The sequence below is a fragment of the Lipotes vexillifer genome, unplaced genomic scaffold (assembly GCF_000442215.2).
Source record: "Lipotes vexillifer unplaced genomic scaffold, Lipotes_vexillifer_v1.1 scaffold351, whole genome shotgun sequence".
Classification (NCBI taxonomy): domain Eukaryota; kingdom Metazoa; phylum Chordata; class Mammalia; order Artiodactyla; family Lipotidae; genus Lipotes; species Lipotes vexillifer.
The window spans coordinates 1302802-1317394 of record NW_006787659.1 but is presented as its reverse complement, the minus strand read 5'-3'; the positions used below and the strand labels follow the sequence as shown (position 1 = coordinate 1317394).

General features: G+C 41.8%; 1 protein-coding gene across 1 annotated transcript in view; it reads left to right on the top strand.

Moving 5' to 3' along the window:
* LOC103070118 (COX assembly mitochondrial protein homolog) overlaps positions 1-14389 on the top strand; it is a 75828-nt gene extending 61439 nt beyond the window's left edge. Inside the window, exons 3-4 of the mRNA XM_007460463.1 lie at positions 10455-10545; positions 14136-14389. Coding sequence (XP_007460525.1) covers positions 10455-10545; positions 14136-14256 — 212 coding nt within the window. The 3' untranslated portion in view covers positions 14257-14389. The remainder of the gene's footprint in view (positions 1-10454; positions 10546-14135) is intronic.
* Positions 14390-14593: the final 204 nt, after the last annotated feature.

Here is a 14593-nt window from a genome sequence, read left to right as displayed (position 1 = left end):
TTTTGCGGTACGCGGGCCTCTCACTGTTGTGGCCTCTCCCGTTGCAGAGCATAGGCTCCGGACGCGCAGGCTCAGCGGCCATGGCTCACGGGCCCAGCCACTCCGCGGCATGTGGGATCCTCCCGGACTGGGGCATGAACCCGTGCTCAACCACTGCGCCACCAGGGAAGCCCGACCATGCCTTCTTTAACCCAAACTGTCCCAGAAAAGATAGTCATTTGTGGATACCTTTATTTATTTTTATATTTAAAAATCATATTCAAAAAAATTTACAGAAGAACAAAGGGAGAGTGACCTTCGAAATTTTAATAATAATTAAACATAGCAAGTCCCAATTTTTATTCTGTTTCCCTGTTATGAAAGTTTAATACTTGAAATTCATATTCATAAAACTCGAAGTTTTATATACAGTGTATTTGAATGAAACTAACTAATTCATTGTGGACCTGGAACACACCTGTCTTGTCAATATTGCTCCAGATTCCAACACATCTCCAGTCAGTCCCCCTGCACCAGCAATCCTTGTTCTTATACTTGCATCCATAAAATACGACGTTTTTGAAAACCTTGATTTTTTGGCTACTAATTTTTTTTTGACTAGGGGATAGTCACGCTTTTTGCTCCATAATTTCAATTTTTTTTAGTTTTTTGACTTATACATCCCATAAATACTATTTCCTTCTAGTCATCTTTGTTCCTAAGCCATCCTTAGGCATTTGGGTCACATACACTTCAGCATAAAAGATGAGGGAGAACACTGCCGTGTGTCCCTAGCACGTGGGATGTACAGGCTCTTGTTACAGGACGCCACGTGCATGAGACGTCCCTCTTGTCAAATGACTGATAGGGTGAGTATGCCATATTTCCTTTTTGTCCTTCAAAGTATGTTATTTACTCATCAGGTCCTGATTTTGAGAAAGTTCACCTGCGATGCTGTCATCTGAAGGTACTAGCCTGTGGTTGTGTTTATAGATCCATTTCACCACCATCATCAGAGTCTGGAGTGCTGCTTTCAGTTCTTCACATTCATCTTCTGATTCATCTAATACGTGGGAATCATCTTTTTGTCAGTTTTCTTTCTTCTACTATAGGCAGTGTATTAGTTTACTGTCACTGCTATAACAAATTATAAACATTCAGTAACCTAAAACAACACAGATTTGTTACATTACCGTCTGTAGTTCAGAAGTCTGACACAGGTCTTCCTGGGTTAACATCAAGATGTTGGCAGAGGGACTTCCCTGGTTGTCCAGTGGTGAAAGAATCCACCTTCCATTGCAGGGGACACAGGTTCAATCCCTAGTCGGGGAACTAAGATCCCACGTGCCGCGGTGCAACTAAGCCTGCGCCACACAACTACTGAGCTCATGCGCCTCAACTAGAGAGCCCATGTGCTGCAAACTACAGAGCTCACGCGCCCTGGTGCCTGTGTACCACAACTAGAGAAGAGAAAATCCGCACGCCACAACTAGAGAGAAGCCCGAGTGCCATGACAAAGAGCCCGCACGCTGCAGCTAAGACCTGATGCAGCCAAAAAAACAAAAAAAAAAAGAAAGTAAAATTAAATGAATAAATAAATAAATAAAATATATTTTTTTAAAAAAAGATGTTGGCAGAGCTGCATTCCCTTTTGGAGTCTCTATGGGAACGTCCATTTCTTTGCCTTTTTCAGTTTCTAGAGCCTGTCTTAGCAGAGCTGCTCTAACAAAAATAACAAATGGAGGACTCATGAACAACAAAACTTCATTTCTCACAGCTTTAGAGGCTGGAAGTCCTAGAGTAGAGTGCCAGCACAGTTGGGTTCCTCTTCCAGGCTGCAGACCTTTGTGTCCTCACATGGTGGAGAGCAGAGAGCAAGCCAGCTCTCTTCCTTGACTCTTATCAGGACATTATCCCCATTTATGAGGACACCACCCTCCTGACCATATCTCATCCTAACTACCTCCCAAAGGCCCCACCTCCTAATATCAACATGTGGCAGGGTAGTGGGGGTGCAGTGGGGTTTCAACACATGGATTTTGTGGGGACACCAACATTGTCTGTTACAGGGCACCCAGTTTTTTGACTGGTGTTCCTCTTTTTCCATCGTTACAGCCAGCAGGATAACCTCCCTCTGACCCTGCCTCCATCATCACGTCTCTTTCTCTTCATCTGTGCTTCCCTCTTCAACTTTCCAGGACCCTTGTGATTACTTGGGCCCCACCCAGATAATCCAGGATAATCTCCTTATTTGAAGGTCAGCTGCTTAGTAACCTTAATTCCCCTTTGCCATGTAACCTAACATATTCACCGGTTCCAGGGATTAGGATTTGGACATTTTGGGGGGCTATTCTATCTAACATAATCAGAAAGTGAAAAGAACCCTCAAATCTCAACTGTGTTCAAGGAAAGCAAAAACCAAAAGACTACTTTTATGTATTCATGAGTGATGATGTAATACATCAAGCAGTACAATAAGAAAACTGATAAAATAATGAAGGTTTATTTCACCGTGGCATCATTTTTCTAGGTGATTCCATCATTTTGTTTTCATATTATTTTAGCCTTTTTTAGCATAGTTGGGAATAATTGCTGAGTCATGATGAAATAAGTTCTAGGATAATATAGTAAAATGTTTCATTAAGATCATTGAGAGTCTATATTGTGTCTTAGCCGTATACAAGGATGCAATGAACCTATATGATAATTGCAAGATAGAAATGAGTTTTATTGTATTGCAAAATATGTTTTCTGTGATTTTTTGGAAGGCCTCTAAGAAAAAATGAAAATCATGAAATATCTTTACAATATTGGTTAGAGCTACTCATGAAAGAAACTCAGAAATTAAAATTGGGTCCAGTGGACCCTGATCTCTATACAGAGGGTCAGTGTCTTGGTTCCCTAGCCTTCTGTGATGCCCCGAGGTCCTTCTGTCTGCCAGACAGAAGGACCTCTCTTTCTCTGCTGGACCCTTAAATATTGGCAGCCCAGTTGTTACCCAGGGCCTCTTTACTTTTCATTATTTTTAATAAGTTACTACTGTCAAAACAGTATCTTCCAACTTGCCTCAGCCCCGTAGAGCTGAGTGCTTTCTGGAGCGTCTACTTGGATATTTCAAAGGTCCCCCAGCTGTTTGTGTCTGAAACTCATCCTCGTCTGTTCCCCATCTCCCTCCAGGGGCTGCAGCCAAAACAGAACAATGTCATATGTGTTTCTTTTCTGGTGGTGTTTTTGAGTCATCAGACTGCGCCGTCTGCTCCCAGTGAGAAGTGCAGGCCAGTGGTCCCCAACCTTTTTTGGCACCAGGGACCGGTTTCGTGGAAGACAATTTTTCCATGGGCTGGGGGGCAGTGGGGGGGTGGGGGTGGGGATGTGATGGTTCAGGCGGTGATGCGAGCAATGGGGAGCAGCAGATGAAGCTTCGCTCGCCAGCCCGCTGCTCACCCGCTGCTCACCTCCTGCTGTGAGGCCGGGCTTCTAACAGGCACGGCCCGGGGGTTGTGGACCTCTGGTGTAGGCATTATCCCTGACTCCTTATCTGTTACCCCCTGAACTGATGCTTCTACTCCTCTGCCTTTTACCCCCTTGCCATCTCTTGCTCGGATTATTGTACTCACATCTTAACCAGTTTCCCTGTTATTCCCACTCCTGCCTCCCTGCCAGCTCTTCTAGCTCTCTGCAGAAGAAAATCTGATGGTGCCATTTCACTGTGTAAAACCCTTCTAAGGATTTCCATTCCCCTCAGGACAAAGCCTAAACATTGAGCACTGCCTGCTGGTCATAGTGGTACATGCCTGTCCTCTACCTCCCATCCACCAGCTCAGTGTAGATCATAGCTTACAAGGATGGTAAGCCCCTCTTGGATGGGTTTGGAGTCCCAATTCTGTGCTTCCATAGCACCCTCCCTGCCTTCCCCTGTCTGAGTGGGTACCACACTCGCCCGGTAGCAGTTTTTTTTTTTATTTTGCGGTACGCGGGCCTCTCACTGTTGTGGCCTCTCCCATTGCGGAGCACAGGCTCCGGACGCGCAGGCTCAGCGGCCATGGCTCACGGGCCCAGCTGCTCCGCGGCATGTGGGATCTTCCCGGACCAGGGCACGAACCCGTGTCCCCTGCATCGGCAGGCGGACTCTCAAGCACTGCGCCACCAGGGAAGCCCCCGGTAGCACTTTTTAATTGTCTATCTTCCTCAGGGACTGTTGGTTCCCTCTGTCTTGTTCAGCGTGGAAACCACAGAACCTAGCATAGTGCTGGGCGTGTAGTAAGTACTTGGAAAATGTTTGTTGAATGAATGAATGACTGATATTTTATGAGCCTATGGGATAAGTACTGAAAGAATATTTGAAAAAATTTAAAATTTTAATTTATTGAATCAGTTAATAACTGTGAAAGCCTGAATTAACTCATTGGATAGTGCCTGGGATGTAATAAGTACAATGTTAGCTATTATTGTTGTTGTTACTATTATGAGGCAGGAATGTAAGTGACTTTTTTCTTTTTCATTCTACTCAGATAATTTAAGAAATAAATAAATGATTTGGGATTAACATATATACACTACTATATTTAAGGTAGGTAACCAACAAGGACCTGTATAGCTACTGTATAGCACAGGGAACTCTACTCAGTACTCTGTAATAACCTGTATGGGAAAAGAATCTGAAAAGGAATGAATACATGTATATGTATAACTGATTCACTTTGCTGTACACCTGAAACTAACACAACATTGTAAATCAACTATATTCCAATATAAAAGAAAAAAAGAAAAAAATAAATATTTGCAGTTGGATCTCTTCTTAAACATTAAGGTGATGGCATGATTTGGTGATTTCCCATCTGCAGTATTTTTTTTTTTTTTTTTTTTGCGGTACGTGGGCCTCTCACTGTTGTGGCCTCTCCCGTTGCGGAGCACAGGCTCATGGGCCCAGCCGCTCCGCGGCATGTGGGATCTTCCCGAACCGGGGCACGAACCCGTGTCCCCTGCATCGGCAGGCGGACTATCAACTGCTGCGCCACCAGGGAAGCCCCAGTATTTTTGATTTACCTTTGGAAACAGAAACATTTTGATGTGTGAGTGCAGTGAAGAAACCAGTGTTTCAGTGAATGTGTCTCATAAAAGATGAGGTGGCTTCTGCGTGTTATGTTTTCCATTGAAGGGTTACTTTTATGGATCTCTTGAAAAATTGTCTATGGAATTTTGTTGTTGTTACAGTGTTTGCTGGCAGATACTCACTAATACACTTTTTGCAACTAAATTGAGCTTGTCCTAAGTAGCTTCTCACCCAGTCTAGAATTATTTATAATATTTGGCTTTTTTGTAGGTTGGATTGGATTGAATTCTTTCCAGAAGCCATACTACTGGTATCATGGACTCAAAGGTTGTGAAGAGCTCTTACAGTTTCATTACTAAATTTTATAAACAAATGTATTCATAAAGTCAGAGCTGTTTACAAACTGTTTCCCATGAACTTCATGAAATACTGTTGATTATATAGAAAATGTGCTTTGTGGCCTGTGGCCATGGCTGCCCTCTCTGAGCAGCCATTAGGAGAGAGAGGACACATGCCTTGGTTCAGGTCTTCACCCCTGCACGAGACACTGGTGAGCTCAGCACCCAGGGCCCTCTGCCCCCACAGCTTGAGGAGGCTCTGCACACAGACCTTCACTTAGAAGATAGCTTCTCCTGGGAAGATTAGCTTTAGATTTCAATTTCTATTATAAATCTAAAACTCACAGACACCTTTGTCTGAAGTGAAATCTTAAGAAAAGTTGACACCTACCTAGACTGTCCCCAAATTGTATCATTTAAAAACCTCTTCTGATTCAGTAACTGGTCAACAGATCATTTATACATTGTATCAAGTACATCTCTGTTTTTATTATCTAGCTCACTATAAGGAAGCCGTTTTATGCGTAAGATTTCCAGTTGTAGAGTTGATTATATGTTTTGAATTTAGGGTGATTTAAAAATCTGCCTACTACGTTTCTTTAATAAGCAAGACCTCCTAAATGTCTTTCCTTTAGATTAAATTGAAGTTCCAGATTTAAAAGTGAAACCATCAAGATGGTGGTGTAGTCATGGAAATATTACACAGAGCTTATATGTTAAAATTCTAAATTATGTTGGTACCCGAATAGAGCTCTGCTTTTTGTAATGCTGGAAACAAAATAGGTACTCTATAAGTACTTTACTGATTGAGGAAATAAAAGTACTAGAAAGTTAGAAGTAAGTGCTATGTCTAAAGATGGTTGTGTAAAAATTCGTAAGTTCAGGATTTTTTAGAAAATATAAGTTAGTGGAATCATAAAAGGAGTGGTTCTGGTCAGAGATATGAAACATTGGAATTACTTCTTTTAATATTGTATGTTTTTAAATTTTCATTTCTCATTGAATGCTTTAGTTCTACCTGTATGACTGCATTTGCAAAATAATACGTTGCTTGAAACTGACTAAATGAAACGTGTGGAAGGTGTTTCTGCTCCCACGCACAGCCTTGTCCTTCATCCTTGGCTTAATCAGGAAACCTTATTATTGGTGATTATTTAAATATTAAAATACATTCAGAAGTTCCATAAATTAAATGTGTGAAAAGCAATGAATTCCAAACCATTTCTTTCTCTTACTGCTTTTATATGGAGGTTCCCCAAGTTTTTTCTTATATAAACTGGAAATTTTATGGACTTCTTGTTTTCAATCACAGTATGATTATTTTGCCCATTATCCTAGACTAATAGGAGAAGACTTTATGTCTTTCTGTTTTCCCTAGCTTCACTTGATCCAAATTTTATCATGCCCACAGAATATTTTTACCCATAGTTTATTTATTAAGTGGTTTCTTTCAGAGAAATGAGTGTTTACAGAAGGATAGAATTTCATGTTCTTGATATTTTGAAGAAAAAAGTCTTGAGTGCTATCTTTAAGCACATTTCTTTAAAGTTTGGAATAACTTTTAATCATCTCACTGTTTATTGATATTTATTTGCATTGCCTTAAGATATACGTAAGTGAATGAAAGTTCATTTTCATAGTCTTTAATGGTGAATAATTTATTTATATACAGGTATACAAGCTCTTTAACACTTAATATTGAGAGACAGAAGAGATTTAAATTGGGCTTATTTCAGAATACCATCCTAGGGATCTGGCAACATCACTGATATATGAATGTTTGCTAATGTGGTTTGAAAGAAGGATCCTCATTAAAATCTTGTTGCTAAACAAGTGACAGAAACCTTACAAACAGCTTGAGGCTTCAGGCCAGTCACAGTTACTCCTGAAGAGATTTGGACAAGTGTGAAAATACAGAGACTGTGCCTTTATTGTAATCAGAACACATAAATGCTATCTGGAGTCAGGTCCCTACTTGAGGACATTTTTAGTCATATTAGGGAAAACAAATCTTAACATAATTCAATGCCTAAGCCTTCTGTTGTGAATTTGTCAAGTGTAAAAGTATTGGGTATGTTAAATTCAGAAAGTGTACTTTTGGTAATAGCCCTTGTATTCATGTTTTCCTGCAAGGGACTGGGGTTTGGTCAACTAGCATATGTTCATGAGGTAAAGTTCATGATGCTCATGACCTTTCTGTAGATGATATTTGAGTGCGCTGGTTGATCCAGGTCTCTGAGTGATGGTGAGGCTGCAAAGAGTCAGCCCACGGTTTGTCACCACCGTCTAACATTTAGTCACTTCTGGATTAACTTTATGTTCACATTCCCTTTGAGGGTTGCTCCTGTCTTAATTCTTATTTAGGATCATAACCCTTGCCTCTAGAAAGGCAGGTCTTAACATCAGGCTGTATGAAGAGCAGTTCACATGTAGGGATGCTAATGGCTTTCCAGAGTGGAAGTTAGTGGACTTTTCAATAATCTTGTGGCCCCCCATTCAGGACCTTTGATGAGAACGAGCTGATTGTAAGTCTGCTCTACCTTTTTGAGTCATAGGGGATCCTCATCAAAGGACACAGGAAGTCCCCTTGCTCTGATTTGGCCCACGTGCCCAGCTCATCAGTGAAGAGACGACAAGAACATTTGTAGTTGAGTGAAAAAGATGCCTGATTCGGTTCAGGACTCAGTAAACAGTGGCAGTTCTGAGACGGGTGAACAGCAAGCTGAAGGAGCCCATGCTCTGAGCTGGAGCATCCCTGCCCCACTGTGTGTGACCAGACACGCACACCGTTTGAAGTCAGGTCCTCTCCCACATCAGCTGTCCTCGCTCCCATCGCCCCTCATCCTGCAGACTGTGCAGTGGACTTGGACGTCTGTGCCATAGGCCTCTTGGTCTGGCACAGCCCCTCGAAGGAGTTTCTTGTGCATTTACAAATCTCAATCATTTTCAGTTTGCTTGTGGTTTAAAATTTCACTTTTGTTACACATTTTGTGTCTTCATGGAGACTCCTGAAATTACCTGCTTGCTTTAAGATGATTATAAATTTTATTTCTTAGTAGCTGAAAGGGTAATACAGAGCTCAAGAAAAGAGGGGAATCCTGATAATTTTGTACTAAAAGAGTTAATAAAGGCTATTCTCCAGCTTCTCTGTGAGGATGATGTCATATTTTAAGGTCTGACATGGACATGGTTGGTTACAGACTGGAGGCGGCTGGGGCTGGGACTAGAGCCCCCAGTGGATAGGAGAAAGACCAGAAGAGTTCAGGAGAGTGGCTGCCCAAGCAGGGGAACCCCGCGCACTGTCCTGAGGAGGGACCTGGTCTGACCCAAAGCAGACCCAGTAGAGAAGCAGGGGGCCCCACTGTGGCTGGCCTCTGGCACCTGGGTTTTCTGGGTTGGTGGTCTTGAGAAGGCAGGAGGCCAAGGGGCCAGTACAATTTAAAAGGGAAACTACCAGAATGGAAATGTGATAGAAAGCCGTTTGGATTTTCTGGGGCATTTCAGAGTTGACTCAGGAATGGGATGGGAGCCCTATTTTCAGAAGTGGAGGACCATGGCAGGTTGTGTGAAAGAGAGAGTAGCTTGATGCCATCAGAAGACACACAGAAACTGGCCCCCAGAGACCCGTGTCTGGACACAACTCCCCTGTTGCTCTTCCTATTCATCTAGAATATACTCTTTTTTTTTTAATTGAAGTATAGTTGATTTACAATGTTGTGTTAACTTCTGCTGTACAGCAAAGTGATTCAGTTATACATATATATACGTTCTTTTTTTTATATTCTTTGCCATTATGGTTTATCACCGGATTTTGAATATAGTTCTCTGTGTTATACAGTAGAACCTTATTGTTCATCCATAGAATATACTCTCTTTCTCTGTGGGGAGACCTTGGAGATGCTGCAGGTTTGGTTTCAGACCACTACAATACAGTAAATATCACAATAGAGCGAGTCACATGAATTCTTTGGTCTCCTGGTGCATTTAAAAGTTATGCTCACACTATATTAAAGTGTGCAATAGCCTTATGTCCAAAAAAAGAATGTACATGCCTTAACTAAACAATAGTTTATTGCTAAAAAATGCTAACCATCATTTGAGCCTTCAGTGAATCGTAATTTTTTTTGCTGATGGAGGATCTGGCTTTGATGTTGGTGGCTGCTGACTGATCAGGGTGGGGTTGCTGAAGGTTGGGGTGAATTTCTTAAAATAAGACAACAATGAAGTTTGTTGCATCGAAGGACTCTTCCTTTCATGAATGATTGCTCTGTAGCCTGCAGTGCTGTGTGATAGCATTTTGCCCACAGTAGAACTGCTTTCAAAACGAGTTAGTCCACTCAGACCCTGCCGCTGCCTTATCAACTAAGTTTATGTAATATTCTAAGTCCTTTGTTGTCATTTCAGCAAGTTTTATAGCATCTTCACCAGGAGTAGATTCCATCTCAAGACCACTGTCTTTGCTCATCCATAAGAAGCAACTTCCCCTCTGTTCAAGTCTTATCAGGAGATGCAGCAATTCAGTCCCATCTTCAGGCTCCACTTCCAATTCCAGTTCTCTCGCTATCTTCTCTGTGTTGGCAGTTACAATAGTAACATCAAAGATCACAGGTCACCGTAACAATTATATTAATACTGAAAGTTTGAAATATTTCAAGAATTATCAAAATATGACACAGAGACATGAAGTGAGCAAATGCTGTTGGAAAAATGGTGCCGATAGACTTGCTCGAAGGAATGTTGCCACAAACCTTCAATTTGTAAAAAAAAATGCAGTGTCTGCACAGTAGTAAAATGCAGTACAATGAAGTCTGTCTGAATTAGAAATTCTACTTACTCTCTACATTCTGCCTCTGTGAAGCCCCTTCACTCTTCACCTCAGAGGTCTCCTCTCCCCCTTTCAAATCTACAGAGTAAAGGACTTTTATTCTGCCTTTTATCCATGTACACGTCTTTTGTGGAGCATGTCCTGTGAGCCAAGCACAGTCTAGGTAATAGATGTTAAATGAGTGAATATTTTAGAGCTGTTAACAATTACAGTGATGTAATTACAAGTCATTTTTTTTCTTCCAAATTTTTAATTTCAGATTTCACTAAATGTTGCAAGGACTCTGGAATCCTTATGGTAGTAAAATGCCGCAAAGAAAATTCTGCATTGAAAGAATGTCTAACTGCTTAGTGAGTAGTTACCTCAGCGTTTGTGCTCCTGTGTATGTGTGTGTGTGTAGTAGGTAAGAGTATGTTATTTAACTCATTACATGTAATCTCTACTTCTCCCCACCAAATTTGTCATATAGTTGTCTGAGTCTAAACTTTTAATTTGTTAAAGATTCTTCTAAGAAAAACAATACAACATATTTATGAAGGGTCTTTTCAGGATTTGTGTGTTTGTCAGCATTTTATCTGATTAAAATACATGATTTTTCATATGATTTAATAAATTCCTTTTCATGAACAGAAAATAGAATATATTATGTTTATCTCTTCTAATGAAAAGGTACTTTTGCCAGCCTTGGGATCTTTTGGACTAATGTAATTTAACTTCTAGGAGAGTTGCAATAAATCAAATGAAGGCTACAAAGGTAAATTTAGATTTTTGAAGTTAAATTACTTTGAAAAATAATTCTTAAATATCATGTTCACTGATATTCTGTTTTAGTTCCTTGAATCTTAAAGTAAAAATATGCAGAGGTCTTTGAATGCAGCTGCTTTCTGCTCATCTCCCCACATGTGTTATCACCCACATTATTGACAGGCAGTGTTGTGGATACAGTGCTTTAGTGAGTAAGGAGTTGGTAGTTGTCTGTGAGATCTTAGTTTTGGCGAACGCTTACTTCCTTCTGTACGCTGCTCCCCTAGCCTGTGAAGCATCTATGTCAGGATGGTTTGATACTTCTTAGGCAATTACATAAAAAGTGGTGATTATCTGAATCTTAAATTGTTTTCTTTTTTGATAACAAATAATGTACACATGAGTTTATAGACTCTTTTAGAATACTGAATCTCTACATTTATAGATAAGGAAACATACTCCAAGTCCGCATGTCTTTGCTCAAGTCAATAAACAATTCTAATAGCTGTTCTTTTTTATGAGCCCAGACCTGCACTAAGTGTTTAACTGTGGAGAAGTAAGAGTTCTGGTCCCTAGAGCTCCCAAGAGATGTTGAATGAATAGATGAACCTCTTTCACATTTGTGTGACTGAATTTGTTAAATTCCCTTTTGTACATTGATTAAAGGATTTTGACACCTCGGTTTCAGTCATCATATCATAGGGACTCATTATTCTTAGTTGGGACAGGGCAGCACTGGAGCCAGGAGCAGGGACCGTGGGGAAGGCAGCGAGCTGGTGTCTCCTGGGTCCCCCAGGGCGTAGCTCCCCCTGCAACCCATGCAGGGTCCTCACTGTCAGGTGGGGTGATTCTTCCTCACGTGGAAACACGTCACCCCAGCGCTGGCACATAGGAGATACCATGTACTCAGTAATCGTTAGCTCTTGTTAAAAGTTTGTCTGTTATTTGTTAGCTTTTGTTATCTGGATATTAATCATTGGCATATCTTGCCATCTCTCGCCCCCTAGAGATGGAGAAGATAACAGGTCCCAGTCCATCCTGGGGGGCAGGGGGAGGCTGTAACTGCTTAGAAGAGAGGGGAGCAAACCAAGAGGAGTGACTGACATTTGTGGGAAAGAAATGAGAGCTATTAGGAAGAATTCTACTTGACCTCAAGTCTCAACATACTCTAAGAAATACTGCTTTTTTGTCTTTGCTTGAGTGGGGGCTCTGCTTTACTTACTGTCAACATTCCATGGGTGGAACCACTACCCTCTCTCATCTCCGCCTGGTGACACCCTGAGTCAGTTTTGTGTTCTATTATTTCTCCCCGTCTCTTCTCACTCATCCTTCAGTAAACTGCAGTCTGGCTTCTGCCCTCACGACACTGGAACTGCTCTTCCCGGAGGTTCCAGTGAGTGTCTTTTCCATCTTTTCTCTGGTACTTGACCCCTCTCTGGAAACCCCTGGAAGTCCCTTCCATCTGGCATCCCTCTTTACGCTCTCTCCTGTCTCCTCAGCATCTCTACCTATTTCTTCTCCACCTTTTCTTCCTTAACCTCTTCCTTAAAGCTGGTTCCCCAGTTTCTCTTCTCCGTTTTAAATCTGAGAAAGCTCAGTTTGCACCCGTGGAATTCAGCTGCTTCCTATGGGTCATGGCATGTCTCCACTTCCCTCTGCCGGTCTGAAACCGAACTGAGCTCCTTTGACTCCTGCGTCGTGTCTTTGTGAATTATAGTTGTCTCGGATCTAGAATCTTCCTGGTCTCCTAACTGTTGATTTCATCTCCTCAGTCTCCCCCAGATCCACTTCATCCTTTTCATCAGAACTGTGCTTCCTTTGGCTTAGGTCCTCCTCATTTCTTGTCTGGATTATTGTAATAGCTTATTTGTTGGACACCCTTGCTGCCCACCTTTAGCCTATCTGCCACACGCTGTCAGATTCATCTAAGGCAGTGGTCCCAACCTTTTTGGCACGAGGGACCAGTTTCGTGGAAGAGTTTTTCCACGGATTTTTCCCTTTAGTAAATGAAAGGTTATTTAATTATTCCTATTCTACTGGAGCATTTTAGGGAGAAAATGCCCAGCGGGTTGGGATTGAAGAGAGAAATAACAAAATTTATGGTGCTGATTTAAAAAAAAAAAAAAAAGCACGTGCTTTGAATCAGCTAGAACTTGGGTGCAGGCTCTACTTCCAGCTCGTAACAGATGCTCCTTGAATAATTCACTCAGCAGGTGTTCTCTGAGTGTTTACTATGTGCTGGGCAGTATGCTAGGTGCTAGGGCTACAACTGTGACTATAAGATAGATTTGTTTCCCCACCCCCCATGGAACTTGCAGTCTAGATCAGCTGTCCCCAACCTTTTCCTCACCGTGAAACCAGTTTCGTGGAAGACGATTTTTCCACGGATGATGGGGTTGAGGGGCCCGGGGGGGGGGGGGGAGGGGATGGTTCAGGCGGTAATGCGAGCGATGGGGAGCGGCAGATGAAGCTTTGCTCCTTGCCCGTTGCTCACCTCCTGCTGTGCAGCCCAGTTCCTAACAGGCCGCGGACCAGTACCAGTCCGTGGCCCAGGGGTTGGGGGCCCCCAGTCTAAGGCACAGAACTGATCTTACAGTTGCTTTGTGAATAGTGCCCGTTCAGGGTAGATTTGACTTCTCAGTGGGGCATGAATGGACCGCCATGATTTGGCCCTCCCCATTGCAGCATCTCCTGCCCTTTCTCCTGCGCGTGATCTATGGTGGTAATAATCTCCTTGTACTTCTTCGTGCATCAGAGTTTTTCCTCATCTGTGGGATTTTCCACATGTGCTTTCTATGTGGGTTTCTGTTGGTCCTTCAAAATGCAACTCAAACGTCTCCCCCTGACAGCTCCCCTTTTTCCACTCTGCCCCATGTTTCGGCCCACAACTGCCGTAGTACTTTGTGTACATAATTGTGATGCAGTCTTGTCTGCTCTCATGGGTCCCTGAGGATGGGTGCCCTGACTTCCCATTGTCCTATCCTGGGACAGTGGTATTCAAAAAAGAACCATTAGGTCTTTTTTTTTCTTTAACTAATTTGGTAGCCTAATGTTTACAATGAATTTATGACCATTACTAAAAACCTGCTTCTAAAGATTGTGCCTGATGAACCGGATGTCTGAATTTATTGTTAAAATAAGCTTATATGCTTACAAAGTGATTCACTTTAAAAGATTTTCATTTTCTTTCTCATAGCTATAATGATCCAGCCTTTTATGAAGAGTGCAAAATGGAATACCTGAAGGAAAGGGAAGAATTCAGAAAAACTGGAATTCCTACCAAGAAAAGGCTGCAGAAGCTTCCCACAAGCATGTAGGCAAATATTCAAATGATACTCAGTAACGCCAATGTTCATGGAAATCACAGTCACCTGAAATGATGGACTCAAAGAAGTGTTTGCTTTATCCTTAATTATGGAAATAATTTTATCTAAAATAAAGATTTTTTTTAAAACTTCAAAGTTGAGTTTATTGAGTGGCATAGGAATAAGCAGGGAAATGGGACATGGTTTGCCTGGGTTGTAATGGGGTTTTTCATATAGAGAACAGCTATAGTTCTCTAACAGTGATACCAGTCTTTAGGTTTCCACATGAATCTTACTCATCAATCTATAGACTAATCATGGGGCCAGAAGTAACTAAAGGAAAGCAGGA